This window comes from Ictalurus furcatus, chromosome 15 (genome assembly GCF_023375685.1).
Source record: "Ictalurus furcatus strain D&B chromosome 15, Billie_1.0, whole genome shotgun sequence".
Lineage (NCBI taxonomy): Eukaryota > Metazoa > Chordata > Actinopteri > Siluriformes > Ictaluridae > Ictalurus > Ictalurus furcatus.
In genome coordinates, this window is record NC_071269.1 from 16,483,081 (window position 1) to 16,505,299 (window position 22,219).

The 22,219-nt window shown below is 38.9% G+C and overlaps 2 protein-coding genes across 5 annotated transcripts; one reads left to right on the forward strand and one right to left on the reverse strand.

The window, feature by feature from the left end:
• On the forward strand, positions 1-5,256 carry LOC128619315 (60S ribosomal protein L22). The gene is made up of 4 exons (XM_053643421.1): positions 1-116; positions 530-640; positions 4,836-4,960; positions 5,068-5,256. The coding sequence occupies exons 1-4, from the start codon at positions 21-23 to the stop codon at positions 5,210-5,212; spliced, it is 477 nt and encodes a 158-aa protein (XP_053499396.1). The 5' UTR covers positions 1-20; the 3' UTR covers positions 5,213-5,256.
• A 658-nt stretch (positions 5,257-5,914) lies between these two features.
• Positions 5,915-20,396, reverse strand: rcc2 (regulator of chromosome condensation 2). 4 transcript variants are annotated; one of them, XM_053643417.1, is made up of 13 exons: positions 20,378-20,396; positions 18,883-19,091; positions 16,444-16,537; positions 15,007-15,150; positions 13,913-14,044; positions 13,228-13,316; positions 12,900-13,014; positions 12,643-12,809; positions 12,080-12,260; positions 11,862-11,967; positions 11,655-11,727; positions 8,404-8,481; positions 5,915-6,890 (listed from the first exon to the last, which is right to left on the reverse strand). In XM_053643417.1, coding segments are annotated over exons 1-13 (1,494 nt in total). In that variant the 5' UTR covers positions 20,379-20,396; the 3' UTR covers positions 5,915-6,785. The 4 variants fall into 4 exon arrangements, with proteins under 4 accessions (XP_053499392.1, XP_053499395.1, XP_053499394.1 ...); XM_053643420.1 differs by having other exon boundaries at positions 18,883-19,106; positions 20,378-20,394; XM_053643419.1 differs by lacking the exon at positions 20,378-20,396 and adding an exon at positions 19,945-20,296.
• Positions 20,397-22,219: the final 1,823 nt, after the last annotated feature.

Consider the following 22,219-nt stretch of genomic DNA (forward strand, 5'->3'; position numbering starts at 1 on the left):
TGTCAAACACTGCTATATCGATGTATCGACTATGTCTGCGCTCGATTAGAGACTACAGCGCGCATGCGCAGTCGGTGTTCTTCCTCTCGTACAAATTTTTCGTCATGGCGCCGCTGGTGAGTGATCCTATGGTCGAATTCAGTTTGAAATGTACATGTCTTATCTCCGCTTTGTGTTGTTGTATTAGCACTGACTGCTCTGTTTGATATGTCTCTATCATATTATAAACTGATATGACATTTTCTAAAGCTAGTTTTGCTTTCATTTGCTAATTTGCGGGGGCGTCGTGAATGAAGCTAAGCTAACCGCTTAACACAAGCTATTTAGCTAAGAGCTAGGTCTGTTTACATCATGCCAATAAACAAAGACTTTTTTTTAATTAGACGTGATTATAATAAAATGGAATTGTTGTTTAGGGACTATATAGAAATAGGCCAGTATCAGCTTGCATCCATTGACAGCAGGCTTTATTGTTTTATTTTCTCTCTCTCTCTCTCTCTTTTTAAATACTTTTTTTATTTTATTACAGAGGAGGCAAGCTGTGCCTAGCAAAGGTGGCAAGAAAAAGAAGCAAGTGTTGAAGTTCACTCTGGACTGTACGCACCCGGTCGAGGATGGCATCATGGATGCGGCCAACTTTGTAAGCTGTTTTTTCTTTCTTCTTCTTCTGCTCAAGGGTTTTCACTTATGTGTACAGGTGATTTGGTTTGAAATCTTCATGGTGTCATAACCTTGTCTAAAAATGGCACAGTTCAGCCCAATCACGGTATGTCTTCTCACATCCTTGTCCTAGTCCTTGGTCTGCCTCGGGGTGTTCTCCCCGTTGGACATGCCTGAAACACCTCCCCATGGAGCTGTCCAGGATCCATCCTAGCTAGATGCTCCAAACACATCAGCTGATTTCTTTTGATGCAGAGGAGCAGCGACTCTACTTTGAGCTCCCTCCGAATGTCCGATCTCCTCACTCTGTCTAAGGCCTTATCACCACCTTATTGTGGTGGAGGGGTTTGTGTGCCCCACTGATCCTAGGAGCTCTGTTGTCGTGCGAATAGCCCCTGGCAGGGACTCCCAAGGCGAGCTGGTTCTAGGTGAGGGGCCAGACTAAAGTCGGGTTCACACTGCAATTTTTTTTAATAGTCCTTTGCAACTGTTGCTTGTCAGACTGTATGAACATGATACCTGCTGTAAGCCATGTCACACTGTAGGATCTCAGTTGTCATTAACGTCAGACTATATGACAGTCAAGACACGAAAAACGGACGCACGCAAGAAGACTGGTACGGAGTAGGAGAAGCCACAGTACAGGACTGTGCCTCAAATCTTCTGACACTGCCAGAATTTAATCAGAGGAAAAATTAGATTGAATTGGCGGATTATAGGAATCTTTTAGGATTCTCCAAATTTGTCTCGGACGACCAAATCATGCCCAAAATCGTACAGTGTGAACCCGGCTTAAGAGTGAGTCAAAGATCCTTATGACAGATAAAACCAAGGACCCAGATACCTCACCTGGAATAGGGAAACCATGGCCCCGTCCTGGTGCCAGGCCTGGTGGGGGGTGGGGGGTCTCGTCAGCAAGTGCCTGGTGGTTGGGACCTTACCCATGGGGCTGGGCCGAGCACGACCTGAACTAGCTACATGGGACCGTCCTCTTGTGGGCTCACCACCTGCGCACCTTGTTTATCTGTTGTGCATGTACGGCCCATGTCATGCCTCAAAATGGTCCGTTATGCATACATGCCTATAGAGCTGCAACAACTAATCGATTATGAAAATCGTTGTCAGTGATTCTCATTATTGATTGGTTGGTCTGCACGCGGCACGGGGTACATTTACTTATGTTACTTGTATTCCGAAAACGCATCGCATAGTAAATCCTAAAGTTGTGTCCCAAATGAAGTACTATACACTTACACTATGCACTGTGTACTCTACAGTCTATTGTATGAATTTTAGAAAGGTAACATCGTCTCAAATGGAACATTAGCGGGCTTTTATTAACCTGACATACAAGCCGTTTCCCAGTTGATGGCACATGACGTCATACGCACGTAATACGACGACGCTAGCTTTAGCAGATACCCAGAGTCACCAACAATGACTTTCTTCAGTTTACTGTTTGCCAGCGTAACCTTTATGCCCAGCATGACCTCATTCACCATCAGACGGAGGCATAATCATCAAGTGATAAGGAAAAATGTGTGCAATACAAGTCCTCTAAGGCAGGAGAGCATTTTATATTAAATGCTGTGAAGGAGATTGCAAAGAGCAAACTTCACAAAGTGGAGCTTGTGTACCATGGGAGTACGGCAGTGATGCATGTGCACAAACTTGTGTTTATATCCAAAATGCTCCACTGTTTAAGGACTTGGGGGAAATTGGTGTAAGTTGCTTAAAAGGTTTAGTTTAATTCAAGTTTATTGTCATTACATGCTGTATTTGCGTAAATGCTGTAGTTTCTTATAACGAAAGTGATCTATTGGTAACTAGGCCGTGTTGCTCCTCACTCGCAATATAGACACGAGTGAGGAGCGACCGGCCTCGTTTAATTAAATCGATACGATCAAAGTCAGTGAGTAACAGAAACCACAAGGTGCAGTGAAAGTGATATTTTATTATTCATTTAAGACTGTAGTTTAATTATCACTGCTTTTTTGTAGATCCATAAAAATGATGCATAAATACTTTATATATATTAATGGGAAGTTCGGATCATTTTACTGACTCGGATCTTTGAATCTCGTTCAGCAAAATGAACTAATCTTTTTTTCGAGCCATTTCGTTCATTTCAGCAGAATATAATTAAAGTGTGTGTGTGAGTGAGCGAGTGATCGATCATACAGCTGTCTTCAATGAAATGATTCTGATTAAACCAAATAAAGACCAGCTGTTTCTTTAGGCTCTTCTTCACATCATCTTGATTTCATCTAACTGCTGAAGCCATGGTCCGCAAACAGCTCATGTTTTAAGATCAGTAACGTTACGATTCACTCCTTTGTGCTGTGCAAGAGTGCTTTTCTTCCTGTTTTCTTCAAGACAAAAAGTCGCATCGTAATAAAGTAAGTGTTGTCCGGCCTGGAACATTAAGAGCAGTGTGAGTGCAGTCCAGCGGTTTTAGTGAAAAACCTTCAAATGTCTGCTAGTAAGCTGAAGATGAAAAGGAATTTCACCTTTCAGCATGACAATGACGTAAAGCATACATTCAAATCAACAAAGGATTGGCATAACCAAAAGATCAGTGTTTTTGAATGACCACATCTGAATCCAACTAAAAATCTGTAATGTGCCCTGAAGCTGGCTGTGCACAGAAGATTTGTTGAATCTACAGTGTTTTTTCAAGAAAGAGTGGGAAAATATTGCCAAGTCAAAATGTGCCATACTGATAAACTCTTACCCAAAAAAGACTGAGTTGTTTAATAAAATCAAATTTTGCTTCAACAAAGCATTAGTTTAGGGGTGTGCACACTTTTACAACCAGGTTATTGTACATTTTTATTTTCCTTTTTTCCCCCCTAAAACAGTTTCAAATTATTTTTTTCATTAGATTTTGCAGTTTTACATTAAATATGGGAAAAGATCTGACATGATTGAGCTTAGTTTTATTCTTTAATTCACAGAAACCTGCCGTTTTAACAAGGTTGTGTAGACGTTTTATATCCACTGTATATTAAAGCGTATCTATTATGGTTTTGAAAAGTGCCTAATTTTGAAGACCAGAGGCGGGGCTTTTTGTTACAAACCTATATAGGTTTGTACAGGAAGTAAGTCTGGAATTACTAATGACTCGTTTTAGCTGTTCAGAATCGATTCCTTCTTTTGGGAGTCAATAACTGTGTCGTGGGCTTTGATTTTTGAAACTTTGCAGACTTTTTACATTCACAAACCGCTCTATAGCACACTACATGAAGGGTAATAACTGAAAAACCATAATAGGTGCACTTTAAAGAGCTTGTACTAATACTTTAATACTAATACTTTTGTCCCATCTTGCACAGGAATGTGTCTGGTGGTGGTGATCCACATAAACCGATTAAAAAAATGTGTGTAATCGTTGATAGGGTGAGGATTTCAGTGTATATACATTTATGGAAGAAGTCTCCAGTGTCAGCGCTTTGCCAAATCAAAGATAAAGCTCTTCCTTTAAGTTTTCTAACATTAGATGGTCTTCAGGATGGAGATGGAAGGTCTTTGCAGGTTCTCAGTAAATTCTTTAGTCTCTGAGAGATGCTGGTGAGGGAATGACTTGTTTATAGCCGTTATAATGCAAGTGATAACAGGAACTAACTTGTTTCGCAACATAAATGAATAAAAGTGCAGTGTGGTGTTCTGTAATTTAAAAAAAGGTCAGTGTTGACAAATGTAAGAGCAGTGATGTACAGCTGACTCCTGTATCCACATTGCTCGACTCACTAGGAAATATTGAAATCATTCTAAAGTGAACAGTAAGTAAGAGCAAACCGTAACGGTAGGAAACAGTTGTTTAAAAGCCTCAGATGAATTCTGGTGCTTTCATTACCCTGCACAAACATAATTTGGGTCAGTGCTCAAGATTGGTGCAGTCATGTGGCTGAGAGAACACCACTACTAGCAGGGTTAAAAAATATATATATATTTTTATGTATTTGCACAAAATGTTCATCTTTTGATATCTATCCCTGGGTAGAAAACAGGTGTATCAATACACAAGAATTAAAACTCCAGCACAAAGGATGGGCACAGGACCATGATCACTCCTGTCTACGATTCTTCTTGAGTCATAAAACCCACCCTTTAGCAGTTCTGGAATTTCTTATGGTTAAATTTTGAAGTTGTTGTGTGTGTGTGTGGGTTCACAGGAGCAGTTCCTTCAGGAGCGCATCAAAGTGAACGGCAAAGCAGGAAACCTCGGCGGTGGAGTCATAGCTATTGAGAGGAGCAAAAGCAAGATCACAGTTTCTTCTGAGGTTCCCTTCTCCAAAAGGTTTCAGTACTTTTTCCCCCCCGCTGAATTGTAATCTATCTGGAAATGATTGCATCTCCATGTGTAATTTCATTCTACACTGCTTTATAATACTTTTATCTCTTCAGGTACTTGAAGTATCTTACCAAGAAGTATTTGAAGAAGAACAACCTCAGAGACTGGCTGCGTGTTGTGGCTAATACGAAGGAGAGCTATGAACTTCGCTACTTCCAGATCAATCAGGACGAGGAGGATGAAGAAGATGAAGATTAAAGTTTTTCTTTTTGTATGTTTTAAATAAATTCATTTAACATTGATTTTTTTAAATCAATTATTAAACCACACACTTTTATTATTCTCATGGTCCAGAACAATGGTCCTGACTCCTGGGCCCTGGGATCCCACAGAATTTGTCATAAACAAATGAATGTAGATCAAAGCAACCCTGGCAGATTCAGCTGTCATTGGTTATCGGGTTTTAAAACAGCACAGTCAAATTCTTGAATATAATTAGTCAGAAGGTGTTAATTTACTATAATAGCACATCAATAGTAATGGCTAATTCATAGGGATTTGTATGATGGATCTCCCTCAATGCAGAGTCTTCCTGACTTTGTGCTTTAAATTTTTCTTGGTAGCATAAGCTGTATTTTTTCCTCCATTCATTAATTTCAAGAGAGAGATGAGACTGGTACAGGACCGATTATAGCAGCTATAACTTTATGTACAAGTTATAAAAGGAATCAGCCCAGTTCACAGCTATTCTGCAACTTAAAACTCGTTATTTAATACAGAAAAAAAATTGTCATCAAGTTGCTGTGACATAAGAGGGAAAAAAACTTCCACTTTATGCCAGGCTTTACTGCACCACTCTTGTCTTATTCGTTATTCATAGATATCTGTAATACATTCTAAAATGTAGTTTTATAAACTCAATATGCAGAATGAATGTGAAGATAAAAAAAAAGCAGTTACCAACATAAACATGAACCTTTATTTAAAATTATGAAAACATTTGGGCAGCCTAATGGACATACATTTTCTGAACAAAAATGTTTTTTGGGCATTACACAAATTTCTCCTGTAGAATGTTACATCAACATCTTGTAGTCAGAAAACTTAAATACAGGTAATTCACTAGAATGACAAACATGGAAATGACAATTAAGCATAAGTGAACACAAAAAAAAAAAAAAAGGCATAATACATAAAACATTACTTTAAGTGTCTGCAAACAAAACACTGCAATGGTCCCAGATTACATAGTGAAGGAAGATCTTTGGGACAACAAAGCATCCACAGCCTGAATTCGATCACTTAAAAAGGCACAAGCATGGAGTGTTGGTCTTTTCAGTGATGCCAGCTAATGTATCATCAGCTGAAAGGGTCTGCCTCAAAATGATTTAGCACCAATTATTTGGAGAGAGCAGACGCACAACAGTTCTTCCCAGCCAACTTAATGTAAAAAGAAAATACAAGAAGAACATTCTGAACTTCCTTTAAGAATGTATAAGGAGTAGAAGAAATCCAAATGGAGTTTTAAGTGCTTGGAGAGAGCCATATGACGGTTCCCTCTCAGCTCCAGACACTAAGTATTAAAACAGGTGCATGAAGCCATTGTGAAGGACTTCCAGCTCAGAAGAATCACTTATTACAAGCCCCAAGGTTCAAATTGATATTAATACACATCTTGCAACTTGTAATCTGAAGTCTTAAAAAGAAAAAAGAAAAAGAATTGCATCCCAACCAAAACTGTGACTACACCGGTGACCTAGTGAGCAGAGCGAGTCTGTGGAAAATCAGAAACCTCTGCGGAATATGACGACGATGAAAGGACCTGGCTGAATCACAGTGTGCGTGGATTGTACTCTGGCAGCTTCTTGAGTTTCTCCTTCTCCTGATCCGTTTCCTGACGGGCGATAACCAGCGAGTGCGAGTAGCCCATCGCCACCTGAAACAACAAACACCTCAGATTTTTACTGCAGTCCACCAAAGATATTCAGCCAACTGCACTCATGTGGTCAAACAAACACTAATAAAAATTGTGCATGGAAAAAGAAACTATTCTCTCCAACTGTACACCTACAAGGTCTAATTATGTACATCTAATAAAGTGGCCAGAATGAATAGTATTTATATATATATATATATAAAAAATCCCAGCATCACTACTGCATCTGATACACTCAGAGCACCATACAACACTACCATGTCAGTAATTCTACAGCTCCTCTATACGTTAATGAATCTGAAAATAACCAGAGTGTAGATACAAATGCTATAGTTAAAGTGGCAACTATGTGCACATCACATTTAAGGATACATTTGTTAAGTCACAATATGGCATGGCATTGTAAGAAAATAATCAATGATGACCCAGAAATAGATCGTGTTCCTGTAACAGCATGTCCCGAGGCGTTTTATTCCTCTTATGCAACATCAATTCAACAAAAATGTTTAAAAAAAATTTTTTTATTAAAAGAACGACACACCATACTTTATTTATAGTTATATCTAATGGTAAATGGTCTGTACTTATACAGCGCTTTTTTAACCTTAGTGGTTCTACAAAGCGATGCGCACACACATGGTAGCAGAGCTGCCATGCAAGGCGCTAGCTTGCCATTGGGAGCGAATTTGGGTTCAAGGTCTTGTCCAAGGACACTTCGGCATGTGGAGTCATGTGGGCCAGGAATCAAACCGCCAACCCTGCAATTAGTGGACGCTCTACCACCTGAGCCACAGCCGCCCTAATGTTGTGGAATGTCTGTGAGACGAGTTAGTTCCTGTTATCACTTACACAAGCTACCAATAGTTGCTCCCTTACCACCCTCTTTTTTCCTCTCGAAGTAATATGCACAAAAGTCCTCCATCTGAAGACTTTTCTCTCGTCTCAAAACAAGTGTGAAAAAGCACAGACGCTGGAGTCTCCATCCAAACATGTTAATGAAATGTTTTCTCACAGAAAACTTCAGTGCATCAACAATTAAACAATTTTTCAATTGTGCAAGTTATACAGAAACAACACCATAGATAATGAGTGCAGCCAGAACTACTGTCAGAGCCATGCTGTACAGAAAATTAATCAATACCTTCTGACAATTCAGAAGAAGCGCTCAGCAACGCTGTTGTGTAACTGGCTATAAACTATTCAGAAAGGTAATACAGATTTAGCAAATATTCATCATTGTACTTGCTCTTATTTCTTAACCTATGTGATTTGAGATCCCAAGTCAGTTATATTACAATGTTGAAATAAGGACTACTGTGTGAATCTAGGTGCAGTAAGATTGCTATACTTGTATTTAGAAACCCATTTTGTTCTCAGTATTTCCAACTAGATGTACTTGATGATGAGATCAAGACACCTTGTTTGTGACTGCTAACATTCTTCCCACATATTTAAAAGTACACATAATTTGAAATCACAGACATTTCCAAAAGTGCAATATTTTTTCCCTCACCTGTTCTGAATACACTCCATCCAGAGTTTTGACCTCTTGAGCTGTGGTGGATGATTTGGGCTTGTTATCTCCATATCCCTATAAAACAGATATAAGACTTATACAGTGGACTGTAATGCATTAAGAAAAAGAAGAGACACAAAGCTAAAAGTGCTTTTGATCAGCTGGATTCCTTTGTTCTGCTGGTCGGCTGCTATGGGATTTGCATGGCTCAGAGCAGAAACTAAACACTGCTCTACTTACCTTGATGACATACAAACAGGGTTCGTACAGATGCTTCATAATAAAAGTCCAGGCTTTTTTTTTTTTTTTTTTTAAAAAGAGGACTATACAAGAGATGTCAAACATGAAACATAACCAAATTTTATATAGCACCTTTTCCAGCCATGCTGAACTAAATTTGCATTTCCCCAAGCATTGCTAAATTCAATATACCAGCAACTTTCAATGGAAAGTCGCTAAATGTAGCTAGATGTTATGTGCTAATTAGCAGTAAAGCTGTTCTCATTTACATATTTTTCTGTTTCTGTTGTCAGACAATGGAGCGAGTATGAAATAGTGACTGAACCGCGGCTCATTAAGACTAAATGTTAACCAGCAGTCACTTCCAAGCCATTTCCAAGCTGCTTCTCTGCAGAAATCCTGATTTTATAACCCCTACATCGTCTGACAAAATCACCACAAACAAGTTAAAGGCAACAGCTGTACTGTGATGTTGGCAGTTTTTGGGACGCTACTTTGAAAGTGCAGCTTTTCAAGCTACTCGTAGTTTGAAGTAGTTAAGTTAGTCAAGCTACCCTTTTAAAAAAGTATTTAGCTACACTACAAGTTTCCTACAAAAAGTAGCTAACTACCCTGAAGATACTTAAATAGGAAACATTTTTAGGAAGTCATGATTGTGAATCAGCGTATGAATAACTGTGTGTTTAATTTCTTAAGCAGAATTATACAATTTGAAAATAATTCAGAAGAATTATGAATTTATAATGTAAACATAAGGCTACTTAGCAATTTAACATGACAATCACGTTCATTTCTATATGCGTCCTAAAATTTGTGCTTGTACGTCATATTATAACTGAAGTATTGGACTTATGAAGGCCAGGAGTAATTGGTTCTCTCATTATCAGAATCAGTCACCTTCTCCTACTCCATCAAGGATAATAAGGATGAATAATCTATACTTCCGATAGTCCATAATAATAATAATAATAATAATAATAATAATAATAATAATAATAATAATTTTATTGTTGCATATATTCTCTCTCTTTTTTTTTTTTTTTTAACCACTGATTAATGAACGAATCATGGAAATAACAATAAATAAGTTAAGAACTTTTTCTCTTGCTGCTCCCTTAAACAAGATATTGAGGAATACAATCAGACTGTTTTATTCAGAACATCCCTCTGCATGCACTGATAAACTTATTGAATTATTTTATTTCATCTGTAAGTAAATGTAAACATTGTGTTGCCTATTAACAACGTGCCAGTAATATTCTCTCTATCAGAGAATAAATGCCAGTGTTAATTTATTATGGTATAATTTACCCGCCCCATACATCACGTAACAAACTGTGGTTTGTCGCTTTACGTGCTTATTAGATATCCTCTTCTTGTCCGTGCGAGCTATAACGAGGCTCTTAATTCCTGTGATGCCAGCAGGCACTGCAGAGCACAAACAAAAAAGCAAAAAAAAGATTGGTTGCTACATTGCTACTCGTTTCAAAAAGTAACTCAATACTGGAAAAGCGACAATATTTTTAAAATAGCGGAGCTACTGTCACGCTACTGGAAAATGTAGTTATTAGCATCACTACTTTTAGTTAGCTATTTCCCAACACTGGATGTCAGCTATATTTACATGTAAAATAATCACACAGAGAGAATGTTAGAAGTGACATAATGTCTCTCATTCTGTCTCTCACACTGAATGTGCTGATCCTCTCTGCCACTCACTGAACAGAGTAGCTGCAGAGAGGTGTTCTTGCAGCAGGAAAGCAGAACTGCACGTTCATGGGGCAATACTAGCGACTCTCTTCTACCGAAAGTACCTAAGGTTTGCCCCCAAAAGTCGATAAAGGGGTCTGAAAATGGACCAGAGCTGTCTGTCCAAATGTGTAAACAAATTGTGGGACAAGGGGGAGGGGCTGCAGCAGGGTGTCATTTAGTGATAGGACTGTATTCATGTTCTATTGAAAATAAACAACTTAGAAGTTTAGCGATTTCGTATTTATTGACTTTTTAAAATTCAGGCACTTTTTAAGCACCACTCGACATAAAAAGGATATTTAAGGTTTTCCAGCACTTATATTTCAAAAAGCCAAATTCAAGCACCTTGTACGAACCCTGTCCAAAATAAGATAAAGGTACTGTACGTCAGGACTACTAATCATGTGTGATTAAAGTGGTTCTTTGAATGCCTGTGTGAGATGGGTCAGAATAGCTGGATGGCTTGAGAGGTGAGAGAGCTAGTACAATCCCACATTGAATAGAAAGGGCATTCATATTGAGACTCGAAATCATGAATGGCACATCAATGACTGGTTTAGAAGAGCAATACTGATGTCTGAAGGGGCCACTGAAATATTTTTCTTGTGTGCCTGTAGGAATATGTTTAATGTAACAATTAAAATTAAGCCTATGAAAATGTAATGCATAATTTACTTAAAATGTACTTATTTCTCAAGGTAATAAAATTGTGCTCACATTTTGGTTCATGGATAAACTTAAATATTGATAGTGCAATCTCTACTATAGCTAAATAGAAAATTTCTAAATATGTCAAAAGCTCCATTTCACATCCCCTTGCCAGAGTACACTTCCCTATCCACTTACATTAACTGAGTGCTGACATGCTTGTTTGGTTTATGCATTATTGTGGGTTTTCAAAAGAAGGGAGCTCAAAATTAACCAAACTGAGCGCACATCTTTATTCATTTGAGGAATTACAACAGCAAATTCTCACAGGAGCATGACAATGTAAAGTGTGCACGTTATGATTTTATGACTTTAAAAGTATCTTGTGCAACATTGTGCAAGTACATTGGACGCACAATCTGCCGTGTAATCTAAGCCGGGTTATCGTGGATACTCTTGCTTCTTAGCAGGTTTAAGATAACAGACTTGGCAGAAAACCACTTTTCATTATGAAAACCTCTGGGATTATGTAAAATAGTCAGCAAATGATTACTAATTCAATAATCCCCTCAATAAAAACTTGAACTATAGCTGTAAGCCAGACATACCAATTCTCCAAAGGTAGGCGATGGTCCCCAGCTTATGGTGCTCTCATCAGCAGCAATGATAATACTGCTCTTCCTAAAAGACAAAAAGAGGACAATGGTTACACTGTGGCACACACTACACATTAAAACAAATGTTGTCTATAGCATTTGCTTGGCATGACACTAGCGAGCACACTTCAGAAAGCTGAAAGTAGGCCGAACTCTCACCCGCAAGCCAGACTGCGGATTTTCCAGCCACATAGGTCCTGCACAGCTTTTGGGTACATGGTGGACTCACGGGATGTATTTGTCACACCCCAGAAAAACAGACCACCTAACAAATCAAAACAAAATGAAAAATAATAAAATAAATAAAATCAAAACACATTTACCAACAGACAAAACCACTATTTCTGAGTCATCTCATTTACAGAGACTCTTCTTACCCATTTCACTGACAGCAAAGGAACACTGGTATCCGCAGTGTATCTGGGTGGCTCCACGGCCAGGGAAGTCAAAGAGCTTGACCAAACGAGGGACCATCTCATCCTTCTGTTCAGTGTGGCCCAAACGTCCATAGCCTCCAAAACCCCAGGAGAAAACACGCTTCTGCGAGTCCAGTACCAGCTATAAACAAGCAACCCAGGGATCATCAGTTAGAGAAAGTGTCCTGAACGTAAGGTTCCTCATTTTATTTCTAGATCAGCATAACAGCTTGTATAATATTTGTGGTTGGAATGAAGCTGCCAAGGACATGTTTAGACTGGAAACAATCACCCGCCACTCCTTTAATCCAATACATCTTATGTTTCATAAGTCTAAACATTTAAGGCAATCCTTTTAATCTGTCCTTGTTCATTTTAACCCATGCTCATGTCAACATAATTTCACAAACAAATGGCGTACTCTTGATCACACAAGTTTAACTAAAAACTTATCTGAGTACTTAAATCAACACAATTCAAAAATCAAGTTTCCAAACAGAGAGAGAGAGTGACTGGCTACTCACAGTGTGATTGGCACCACACACAACATCCCGCACCACAACGTTGGTTACAGGCATCACCTGGCCATCCTTAGTCTTCTCGATGAAAATGGCCACTCGTCGAGGGATAAGCTCACAATCAAACTCGATACGCTGGGCTCGAGCTATGAACTTCCCATCCGAGTTATGTCCTGTTGGGAGCAAAAGAAGCAAAAGCCATTCAAAAATTCTGACTAAAATGATAGAGGCCCAACAGTGAATTAAATATTATAATACATTACCTAGTTGGCCATACTCTGGACACCCGAAAGAGTAAATATTGCCCTTACAGTCCACTATCATACTGAACTCAGCACCACATGCCACTTTAACTATAGGCTGTCCATTGTACAAGATCTGCAGACAAAATGCAAATAGAGAGAGTTTATGCTTCAGACAGGAATAAACACACCAACACAGCTCACTAGCTAACTACAGAATATAGCAGAACGGTTCAAGAAAACAAATCAACTTTGCCTTCTAATACAAGAACTGTGCTACTGACTTTGATGTAAATGTTCAAAATAAAAGTAGATTAAAAAAATATTTCAGACAGAAGTTGTTTCTTACTGAAGCTGGGCTCAGGACTGCATCTGTCTGATTACCCTGACCAAGCTGCCCAAGTTTGTTCTCTCCAAATGAGTAGACAGTACCATTTTCTGTAGGGAAAAACACTGGTTAGATCAAACAATTCAAACAGCAACATCCTGCTTTAGAAGGTATAACTGAGACAGGGATCTCAATCAATAAAAACTGGGACATTTCCACTTTCATGCTGCCTGGAACATCAGAAATGAAGGTCACCAAACAGGAAATAGTACACAGACTAGTACACAGATTTTTAAGAAATTTCACAGCCCATCAGGGGGCTGACACCTTCAAGGTTTGCAGACTAGCTAGGGTGAGGTTTACTTGTGAGGTTAAAAGATTAACTGAAATGACATGCCACAGAAATAAGAGAGGATATGGGAATATGAAAGAAGTATTTAAGGTAACAATTTTTTGCCTGCCAAGTTGTATTTGAAATTTGTCACTCCTTCTGCATTGTTATAGAATAGAAAATTGCATGTGAAATCAACTATATTCATTACTTAGGAAAAACCCTGAAGTGTTTTGAGGTATTAGACTAACAGACTGCTGGAAAACATTTAGAATGGGAACATAATAAAGTCACCGCAGAAGTTGGTGAGTGACTTTACAGTAGCGGGGAGATTAAAACTTCCACATAACGGCTTCCTATACTCCATTACCCTACCTGTTAAAGCGAGGGTGTGGTTCCGACCACAAGCAGCGGCCACTACCACCTCCTCCCCAAAACCCTCCACCAGCTTTGGAGCATCCAAACGTTTGGTATCTCCGTGGCCCAGCTGGCCCTTATCATTGCGACCTGAAAGTGCAACAGAGGGAAAAGGAAAGTTATATTCAATCATTATGTCCAAGCACACAAGAATATGAACTAAATAATAAGATTTAGTCTTTTGGTACTCGAATATTAGCACTTATGACCACCTTGTTAGCTGTGGCTCTGAATTGAAAACAATTCTTTTGTACTGCTGCAACATTAAAAATAAGGCAATAAACTACCCCAAGTTCTTGTCTGAATAGACTACAGTGACAAGTGAATCAAGCTGTGCATGATAATTTGACTCGGAAGTACTTGGAAAGGAATATTTTGTATACTTGTTAAATTCGCACATAAATTAGTATTTCTCTCTGGATGAACATCAAAAAGTCAATGCCTCACAGCCAGATTAAGAGCCCAATTACATGAAATTCCCAAATCCATGCTAAAGACAACCACACAGATGCCTAAATAGGCCCTAGACACAGTCAAACATTCAGCATTTAAACCATTATATTCATCAACTACTTGTTTACGGTCCATACATCTGACTAAGACACCAAACCTGGACATCAGACTGACCTTTTAAAAGGGCGAAACACCCCTTGTTTACAGTATAAATAATAGCTGTATTTATTGGTAAGTCATGGTGACCTTGATCATACCCTCTACTATACACAATTACACTTAACACAAACATAAATAGATCTAAAATAAACATCATGCCTTTATTTGTTTTTTTTAGAAAGGCACTTACCAATTAACAGCCAGATTTGTAAAGCCCCAATTTATTTTATTTCTTGCATTATACAAAACACTATGCACTCTGTGTTCCAGTAATATTCATTCCACACCATGTTCAACTCTTGATGAGGGCACAGGGAGGCATTTAAACATTTAAGGATACAAAATGGCTTTTAAAAAAAGGAAGAACATATCAAGTTACTTATATGAGCTATTTGATTAACACCACAAAGTGAGGGAAAGCTGTGCATAGCGCAACTCACCCCAGCTCCAAAGTTTGCCTTCGGTGGTGATGAGCAGGCTGTGGGCAGCACAGGGCCCTGACACCACGCTGCTCACCATCACATCATTCAGACAGCCATAGCGATGAGGACCCCACAGATTCTGGCCCAGGTTCCTGTATGCGGCTTTACACACGAAAGGACACACATTTAGAAGTTTACAAAAAACTACATATGTTACATGTTAAAACTACATAGCTACATATGTTCAAGACAAACAAGTCAAGGACTGAATGAGGGCACTAATACTCATATAGCGATAGATACAGAGAAACATGAAATCGTAAATAAAAGCAACCATAATTCCTAATTGGGCTCTTTTAAAAGCGGCCGTGTTTTCTCGAAACATAATAGTCAGAGCAGCCATGGCCAAGATCAATTCCTTATTGATCCCATTAGACCATGGTCTACATGCTGCACAGCTGTTACAACACTGTCTAAAGCCAGAGTACACCAAGGTAAACAGGAATGTTTCTCAGCTTCAACTTCCTTTCACTCAGCTCAGCACAATAACCCTTATCAAACAGCTGCTTAGAATTTATTCGTAATGTTCATAAAAGCAGTTTAGCAAAAACAAACGATTTGCCATCCTCAGACTGCTCTTATACACAATCTGCTTGCCTACAATACTAGGCAATATTTGGTTTATGGTCAAGAAATCAAAAGAATTGCGTTGTGTGAGTCTTCAGTACACACAAATTGTAACAAGTTTGTGTGTTCACACTGAATACTCTTCCAAATGCTCTACCTTACATTTAGGCTTACTCATCTTAGAAATTGCAGTTATTGCAAAAAAAATATTCCTTATACATGGAAAAAAATCCTTAGATATTAAGTCATCGTCTTCACAGGCCATTTGTCTTTTTTTTTGTTTAAATTTTTTTTTTTTTACTGTTTTGTTGTTTCATATTTTGTGAATGTTTGTGTAAAAAATGCAGGCAGGCAATAATTAATCCCTAACTAATTAGGGATTTTTTTTAATCTTACACAACTGTTTACATTTGGCTATTTTTCTGGCAGTTTTATCTTGTAAAATTTACATTTTTTTTTTGTATTTAACAAAATAACTCAGCAACCTGGTTGAAAAAGAGTAACTACTATTTTTATTTTTTTTTATGTAATGACATTACCACCTGGGTATGGAAAATATAGTTAACCAAATAACTGCAATTATGAACTGACTCATGAAGGTGAGGAGTTTTCCTGTAAACACGTTACATAAGTGCATGTTTACACAAAATCTGATATTTTTTTTGTAGTTGTCAGATTTAAACATTCGTTATTAGTCAGGTATGAGCCATAATCCATTCAGTGTTGATGTGTGGGCAAGTCTAATTAAAACCTAAAGCATATTTAATTTGCAACCATAGAGATGATGTAAACAGGAGAAAACCATTTTTGCTCCAAATGTGTAGGTACCTTGCTGTTTTGGCACTTCTTTTCGGCCAATCAGGTCCCAGTTGGTAGCCCCAAAAACGAGCAGCTGACCATTGACCTTGGGCACCTCAAGTTTCTACAGGAGAAAAGGAAAAAAAAAATGGGACACTGTATGTGGCAATACTTTGCTTAGAGCAGTAGTTCTTAATGTGAAGTCTGGGGAAGTTTGCATTTTATTTTTACAGGAAATCAAAATCCACCATTAACAAAGTTATTAGCCTGTTTGACTGGTCACGTTAATTGAATTAGTTGAAGCAAAACCTCAAATCAAAACTAAGTAGGTCTATAAATGTCAACTTTACATGTTATGTCTGTGGAACCTCCATGGAAAAAATATTACTGTACCCAATTGTTTATTAAGCCTAAGATTTAAAAAATAGCTGGATTATGTTCATAAAATAAGTCTGTGCTGGGAGGTGCGAGAAATTTAACACAGTTAAAGGGAAAATGCACCCCGAACAACTTGCATCCAAGGTTTATTTTATAAACATTTTTGAGTTGACACGTTTCACTGACATGCTGATCTATTTTCACTTGGTTAACAATTACACACAATGCCGTTCAATAACCTGCTGAGTGTAGCGCCACAGGATTTAACCATCACGCCATCTCTTCCTAAAATGATGGCTTAACTCCAACATTTTAAAACTGAACATGGACAAAACTAAGGTCATTATTATCGGAACACCCACACTTACTAAAAATATCCTTTATGACCTTACGTGTGACATTCATAGCACGCTCATTAAACTATCTAGTACTGTAAAAAATTTAGGCATCATCTTAGAAGCTCACATCAACTCTAAAATTGGATTCTTTCACCTTCATCGCATTGCTCGAATTTGGTAATGTTCTCCTCATTGGTCTACCTGCTAATTCTACTGCTAAGTTGCAATATAATCAAAACTCTGCCGCTAGACTTCTTACACATACCAAGCGCTCAGCTCACATTACTCCAATCCTGTCCGAACTGTATGGGCTACTGGTTTCATTTCGCATTAAATATAAAATATTCCTGCTCACACTTAAATCACTTCACAGTTTGGCAGCTTGCTATCTTAGTGAACTACTTCTCCCCTACAACCCGACCTGCTCTCTCGGGTTGTCTGGGCTCGGACTCCTCTCTGTCCCTACATCTCGTCTCTCTACAATGGGCGGCAGGTTTTTCAGTGTAGCTGCACCCAAAATCTGTAATTCACTCCTTCTGACTCTTTACATCATCACTTCCATCTCCGAGTTCAAATCCCAACGAAAAATATATCTGTTTTCTCAAATGTTATCTGTCCCAAAGTGTTGCTATGCATTTTCTCTCAGTGACTGTACTATCTGTACTGTGTATTTCTCTGTGTTTGTTCATTGTTTTCCACATTTTGTGTTTGTCTATGATTGTTCATGGTTTATGTATTATTGTATTGATATTGCAAAGCATCCTTGAGCTCAGGAAAGGCATGATATAAATTAAAAATTATTATCTCATAGATCACCAACTAGTCATAATGCAGTGCATCTACATTCTATAGCTGCATTGCATTTTGGACCTTTGAATCCAGCATTTGCCACTGGAAAATAGTAAGTGAGAAAAGATGCTCTTTATTATTTTATTTTTTTTAAGCGCTAACAGTCTGTTTCCATCCATCCATCCATACTGCATTAAAAACGCTGGATGTAAACACCAAATGCGAATAAAATCTCCAAAATGTACATGGGAGACAACACACGCCACGGCGGCTTCCCCGGTTGCAATAACTTCTGTCTGTATTGATACTTTGTGCCAGATTCCCCAGGAAGTGACGTTTGCTTTTGTTCTCTTGAACACATGGGATGGAAACTGTGCTTTATTCGCAAACTTTATTTTTTATGCGATAATCCAATTTTTCCTCATAAGTTAAATTCACAGCTTGGATGGAAACATAGCAAGTGAAACCGGAGCGTTTAAATATTCCCCCTATTAAACGCCATCGTAATGTCACAAGCAACGTCACTCTGTGAGATCAGCGTGGCAACACAACCACCAACTTCTCACAGGAATAACGAAACGACAGCACTGACCCAACACAGTTACCCCAGAGTCACTGACCCAACACAGTTACCCCAGAGTCACTGACCCAACACAGTTACCCCAGAGTCACTGACCCAACACAGTTACCCCAGAGTCACTGACCCAACACAGTTACCCCAGAGTCACTGACCCAACACAGTACCCCAGAGTCACTAACCAAACACATTATCCTAGTCACTAAACACACACAGTTGTTGTTTCTTTTGTTTTTTTAAAAAAAAAATACAAACACATTTAATGTGTTTCAGGGTGGAATTGTCCTTTAAATAGGTCCCTGGCTGCAGCAAAAAAAAGTTTCAAAGACAGCTTATAGTGTATACAAATAACTAAGTTAGCTGTGTACAAGTGTAATGAAATCTTACAATCTTCTCTTTCACATCGTCAGACACTGTGACTGGCTGCAGGCCGGATTTGGTGGCTTGCTTGCCGGGTTTCTTTGTGTTTTCCTGCTCATAATCTTCAAACTCGTCGTCGCTGCTGAATTCCCGGTCCTTCTTTCTGCCGCTGGCTCTCTTTCTCTTCAGTCCACCATTTCCAGAGACATCAGTCACCTTCTTGCGTGGCATAATCACTGAAAAAAAAAAATCTGACAAATACACCGTGTGATCCTAAGATTCCATCACTATCGAGCTCTGTATTATAATCCATTAAACTTCTTCTACTCAAACTTATCGCCTGGAAGAAAACTAAACCTCCAACACATCCAGTGTGCACTCTGGGAATCCAGTAAATATATAAAAACCAAGTCAGTTAAAAGCGTTTTAAATAAATAAATATTCCCATTCACATTGTTCTGCTGCAATAACTGCTAGCTTAGGAATGGATACGTGCTTACAGCATGTGAATGATCTCGGATCTTTGCGAATTAGCTTCCGTGGATCAGTGTTTACGATAATAATAATAATAATAATAATAATAATAATAATAATAATGAAGCTAAAGAGAGTTCAGTTATAAAAGTTGTTTAAGGAGAGTTGTGTCCCACATCACTCCTATGCCCACTGCTGAACGTTTAAAGGGATATAAGCGGGTCGAGAGTGTGTTCGCGGTGTGCTTAGCTCGGGCATCACCGCCGTACAGCTTCGGCTCCGTTTGTTTCTTTGTTGTAGGTTATGCGGCTGGTTAGCAAACTAGCGCCGCTAGCAGCACGCATCCCGCCGAGCTAACTAAACAATTAACCAGCCCGATACAACACAAATAATACACCCCCGCACCACGGAAACACACTTCAGCACAAAATACAACAATCCCGTGGCTAAACAGCAACGCAACAACAATGAAAACTAAGTCGACAATGAAAACAAATCAACCACGGGGAAAATTAATTTGACTAAAGAAATGAATTTAGCCGCGTTAGCAAGCGCGCGAGCGAGCGAGCGTGCCGCATTTACATGCAACAAAGCAACACTATAACGCGAACATACCGCTTCAAAACTTTTCCCTCGCTTCTCAAATGTGGATATTTCGACTTAAGGAATGTAAATGTTAGATAAACTTGCGGCGCGTTGCTCTATCAGACTCGGATATTTACAACACTGTGTGGTGAACTATGGAGTTCCTGATTTAGCAGGTCCGCTCATGTCTGTCCGTCTTCCTCCGGGTTTTTGATTGATTTGGAACAAAAGCGCGTGCGGAGTCTCCGCCATCTAACCACGTGGGTACAGCGGCGCTCGTTCAGCTGCACTCCGACACCGGGACACTACACTTACACTTACACTACACTCAGTTCCTTCACTACACAAATCACACATCTTTTAAGTGTAAAGTTCTCTTCTTTTCGAACATCTGTGCGTAGAGTTTGTTTACCTGACTGAAATGTCCGGGGATTAAATGAATTGACTTGATAATGGGTCTTACTTGCCAGGAGGAGGTCTGTGCTCTGATGCTCTTGCTTGGCTTTTGTTAAAAACTTAAGTATATGGGAAATGTTCAGACCTAGCCATGGGACTTTTAAAACCGTGAATGGAGATCTGTCAAAAACAGAAACACATGGGATTTGAATAAAGTAAGCTACTAAGTAGTCTTTAAATTTCTTCCTATAGATATGTGCAGCGCCATCTGGTGGTCTGGAGGTCTCCGGCATCTTTCATATGAACAAACTGTATATCTATACAGTAACCTGAGCGCAGGATAAAACCAGGGACCCTGGACATGTGAGGTGGCAATGCTGCCACTAAGCAGTCAGTACTGGATTTTGCAGATGGGTTTTTGTGTGTGTGTGTGTGTGTGATTGTTGCAGCCAAAAATGCTTGATTTTGCTGTGGCTTCTCGCTCTCAAAATTTGCGATGCAGCGTGTGGAGTTTTTTGTGGCTTTTTTTGTTTTTGCTTGCAGAAATCTACTTGAATTGGCAAAATTGCAATTGCAAGCAAATTGTCTTTCGCAGTGATGTTTGTTGGTAAACAAGACCATGTTCGACGCACGTGAATCGAAGAGGGCTTTGGCTGAATGTGCATTGTAATGATGTCACTTGACGCATCATGGCCAAAATCTGCGGAAAATCTGCCGTCATTTAAAAAAAAAGGCAAGCTCCTCAAAATATTACGTAGTTTGCTTGAGTTTGCGATCATTTCTACAATCGCAAAATTGCAATCCTGGAGGCACTGAATAAGGCAAACCCAATAGAAAAATTGTCTTAAAATAAGTGTTGCTATGGCTGTCTATAACATTTGTTATAGAAGTTTATAACATTGTAACATATGTCTGCGTGGGGGTAGATACAAAAGATGCGAACATATGAACTAATTGACTTTTTCACCAATGACTGCTATTAAGAGAATGCATAGAGCAATTAAACCAGGGGCACATGAGAGTTGTAGATATTTTCTTAATACCTAAAGTATCAGAGACTATAGAGCGATTACTGTCACCTCTAGAAATACTGGCCACCCTTGGTAAAACCCTTGGATTTGTTCAAAAAGATTTTGAAAAAATGGCTTTGTTTAATTGGCTTAATTTTAAAATAATTTTTAGAAGACAAACAAAAACTCTTATAATATGCTTTGTGCAAAATCACTTTGCCTACACAACAGCTCTGAGTCTTGTAATGGTTGGTGAGGATACAGAACATGGAATCTGAGACCACTCCTAAATACCCCTCTAGGGTCCTCCGTCTCCTCCTTTGGACTCTACTCTTCAGCACACCCCATGGTTTTAGGTTAGAAGTCTGGGATGACCATGTTTAACTTGATTCTGTGGTCATTGAATGATTTTTGTGGGGATTTGGATGTATTTTTTAGACCAGTGGTCACCAACCCTGTTTCCAGAGCTCTACCTTCATGCAGGTTTCATCTCCAACCAAAATATAACACACATGTTTTAACTGATCACAAACTTCTTAAGGCAATGATTAGATGGTCAGGTGGGCACAATTATGGTCGGAGCTAAAGTTCAGGAAGGTAGGTCTCCAGGAACAGGGTTGGTGACCAACCACAAGCCAGTTGTAACTTCTTGGCAGAGGCAGCCAGATTTCCATTTAAAATCTCTTGGAATTTCATGGGGTCCATGATGCAATGAATCCTAACAAGGTTCCCAGGTCTTATGGAGGAAACGCACACCCGCAACTTCACAGATCCTTCACAGTTTGGATTAGATTCTTTTTGTTTATACCAAACCCACATTGAGTGTTATTTCTTGTTTCACCTAACCATAGATTCCGGTTCCAGTAAAAGTTCAGGTAGCGTTTAATGAACTCCAGGTG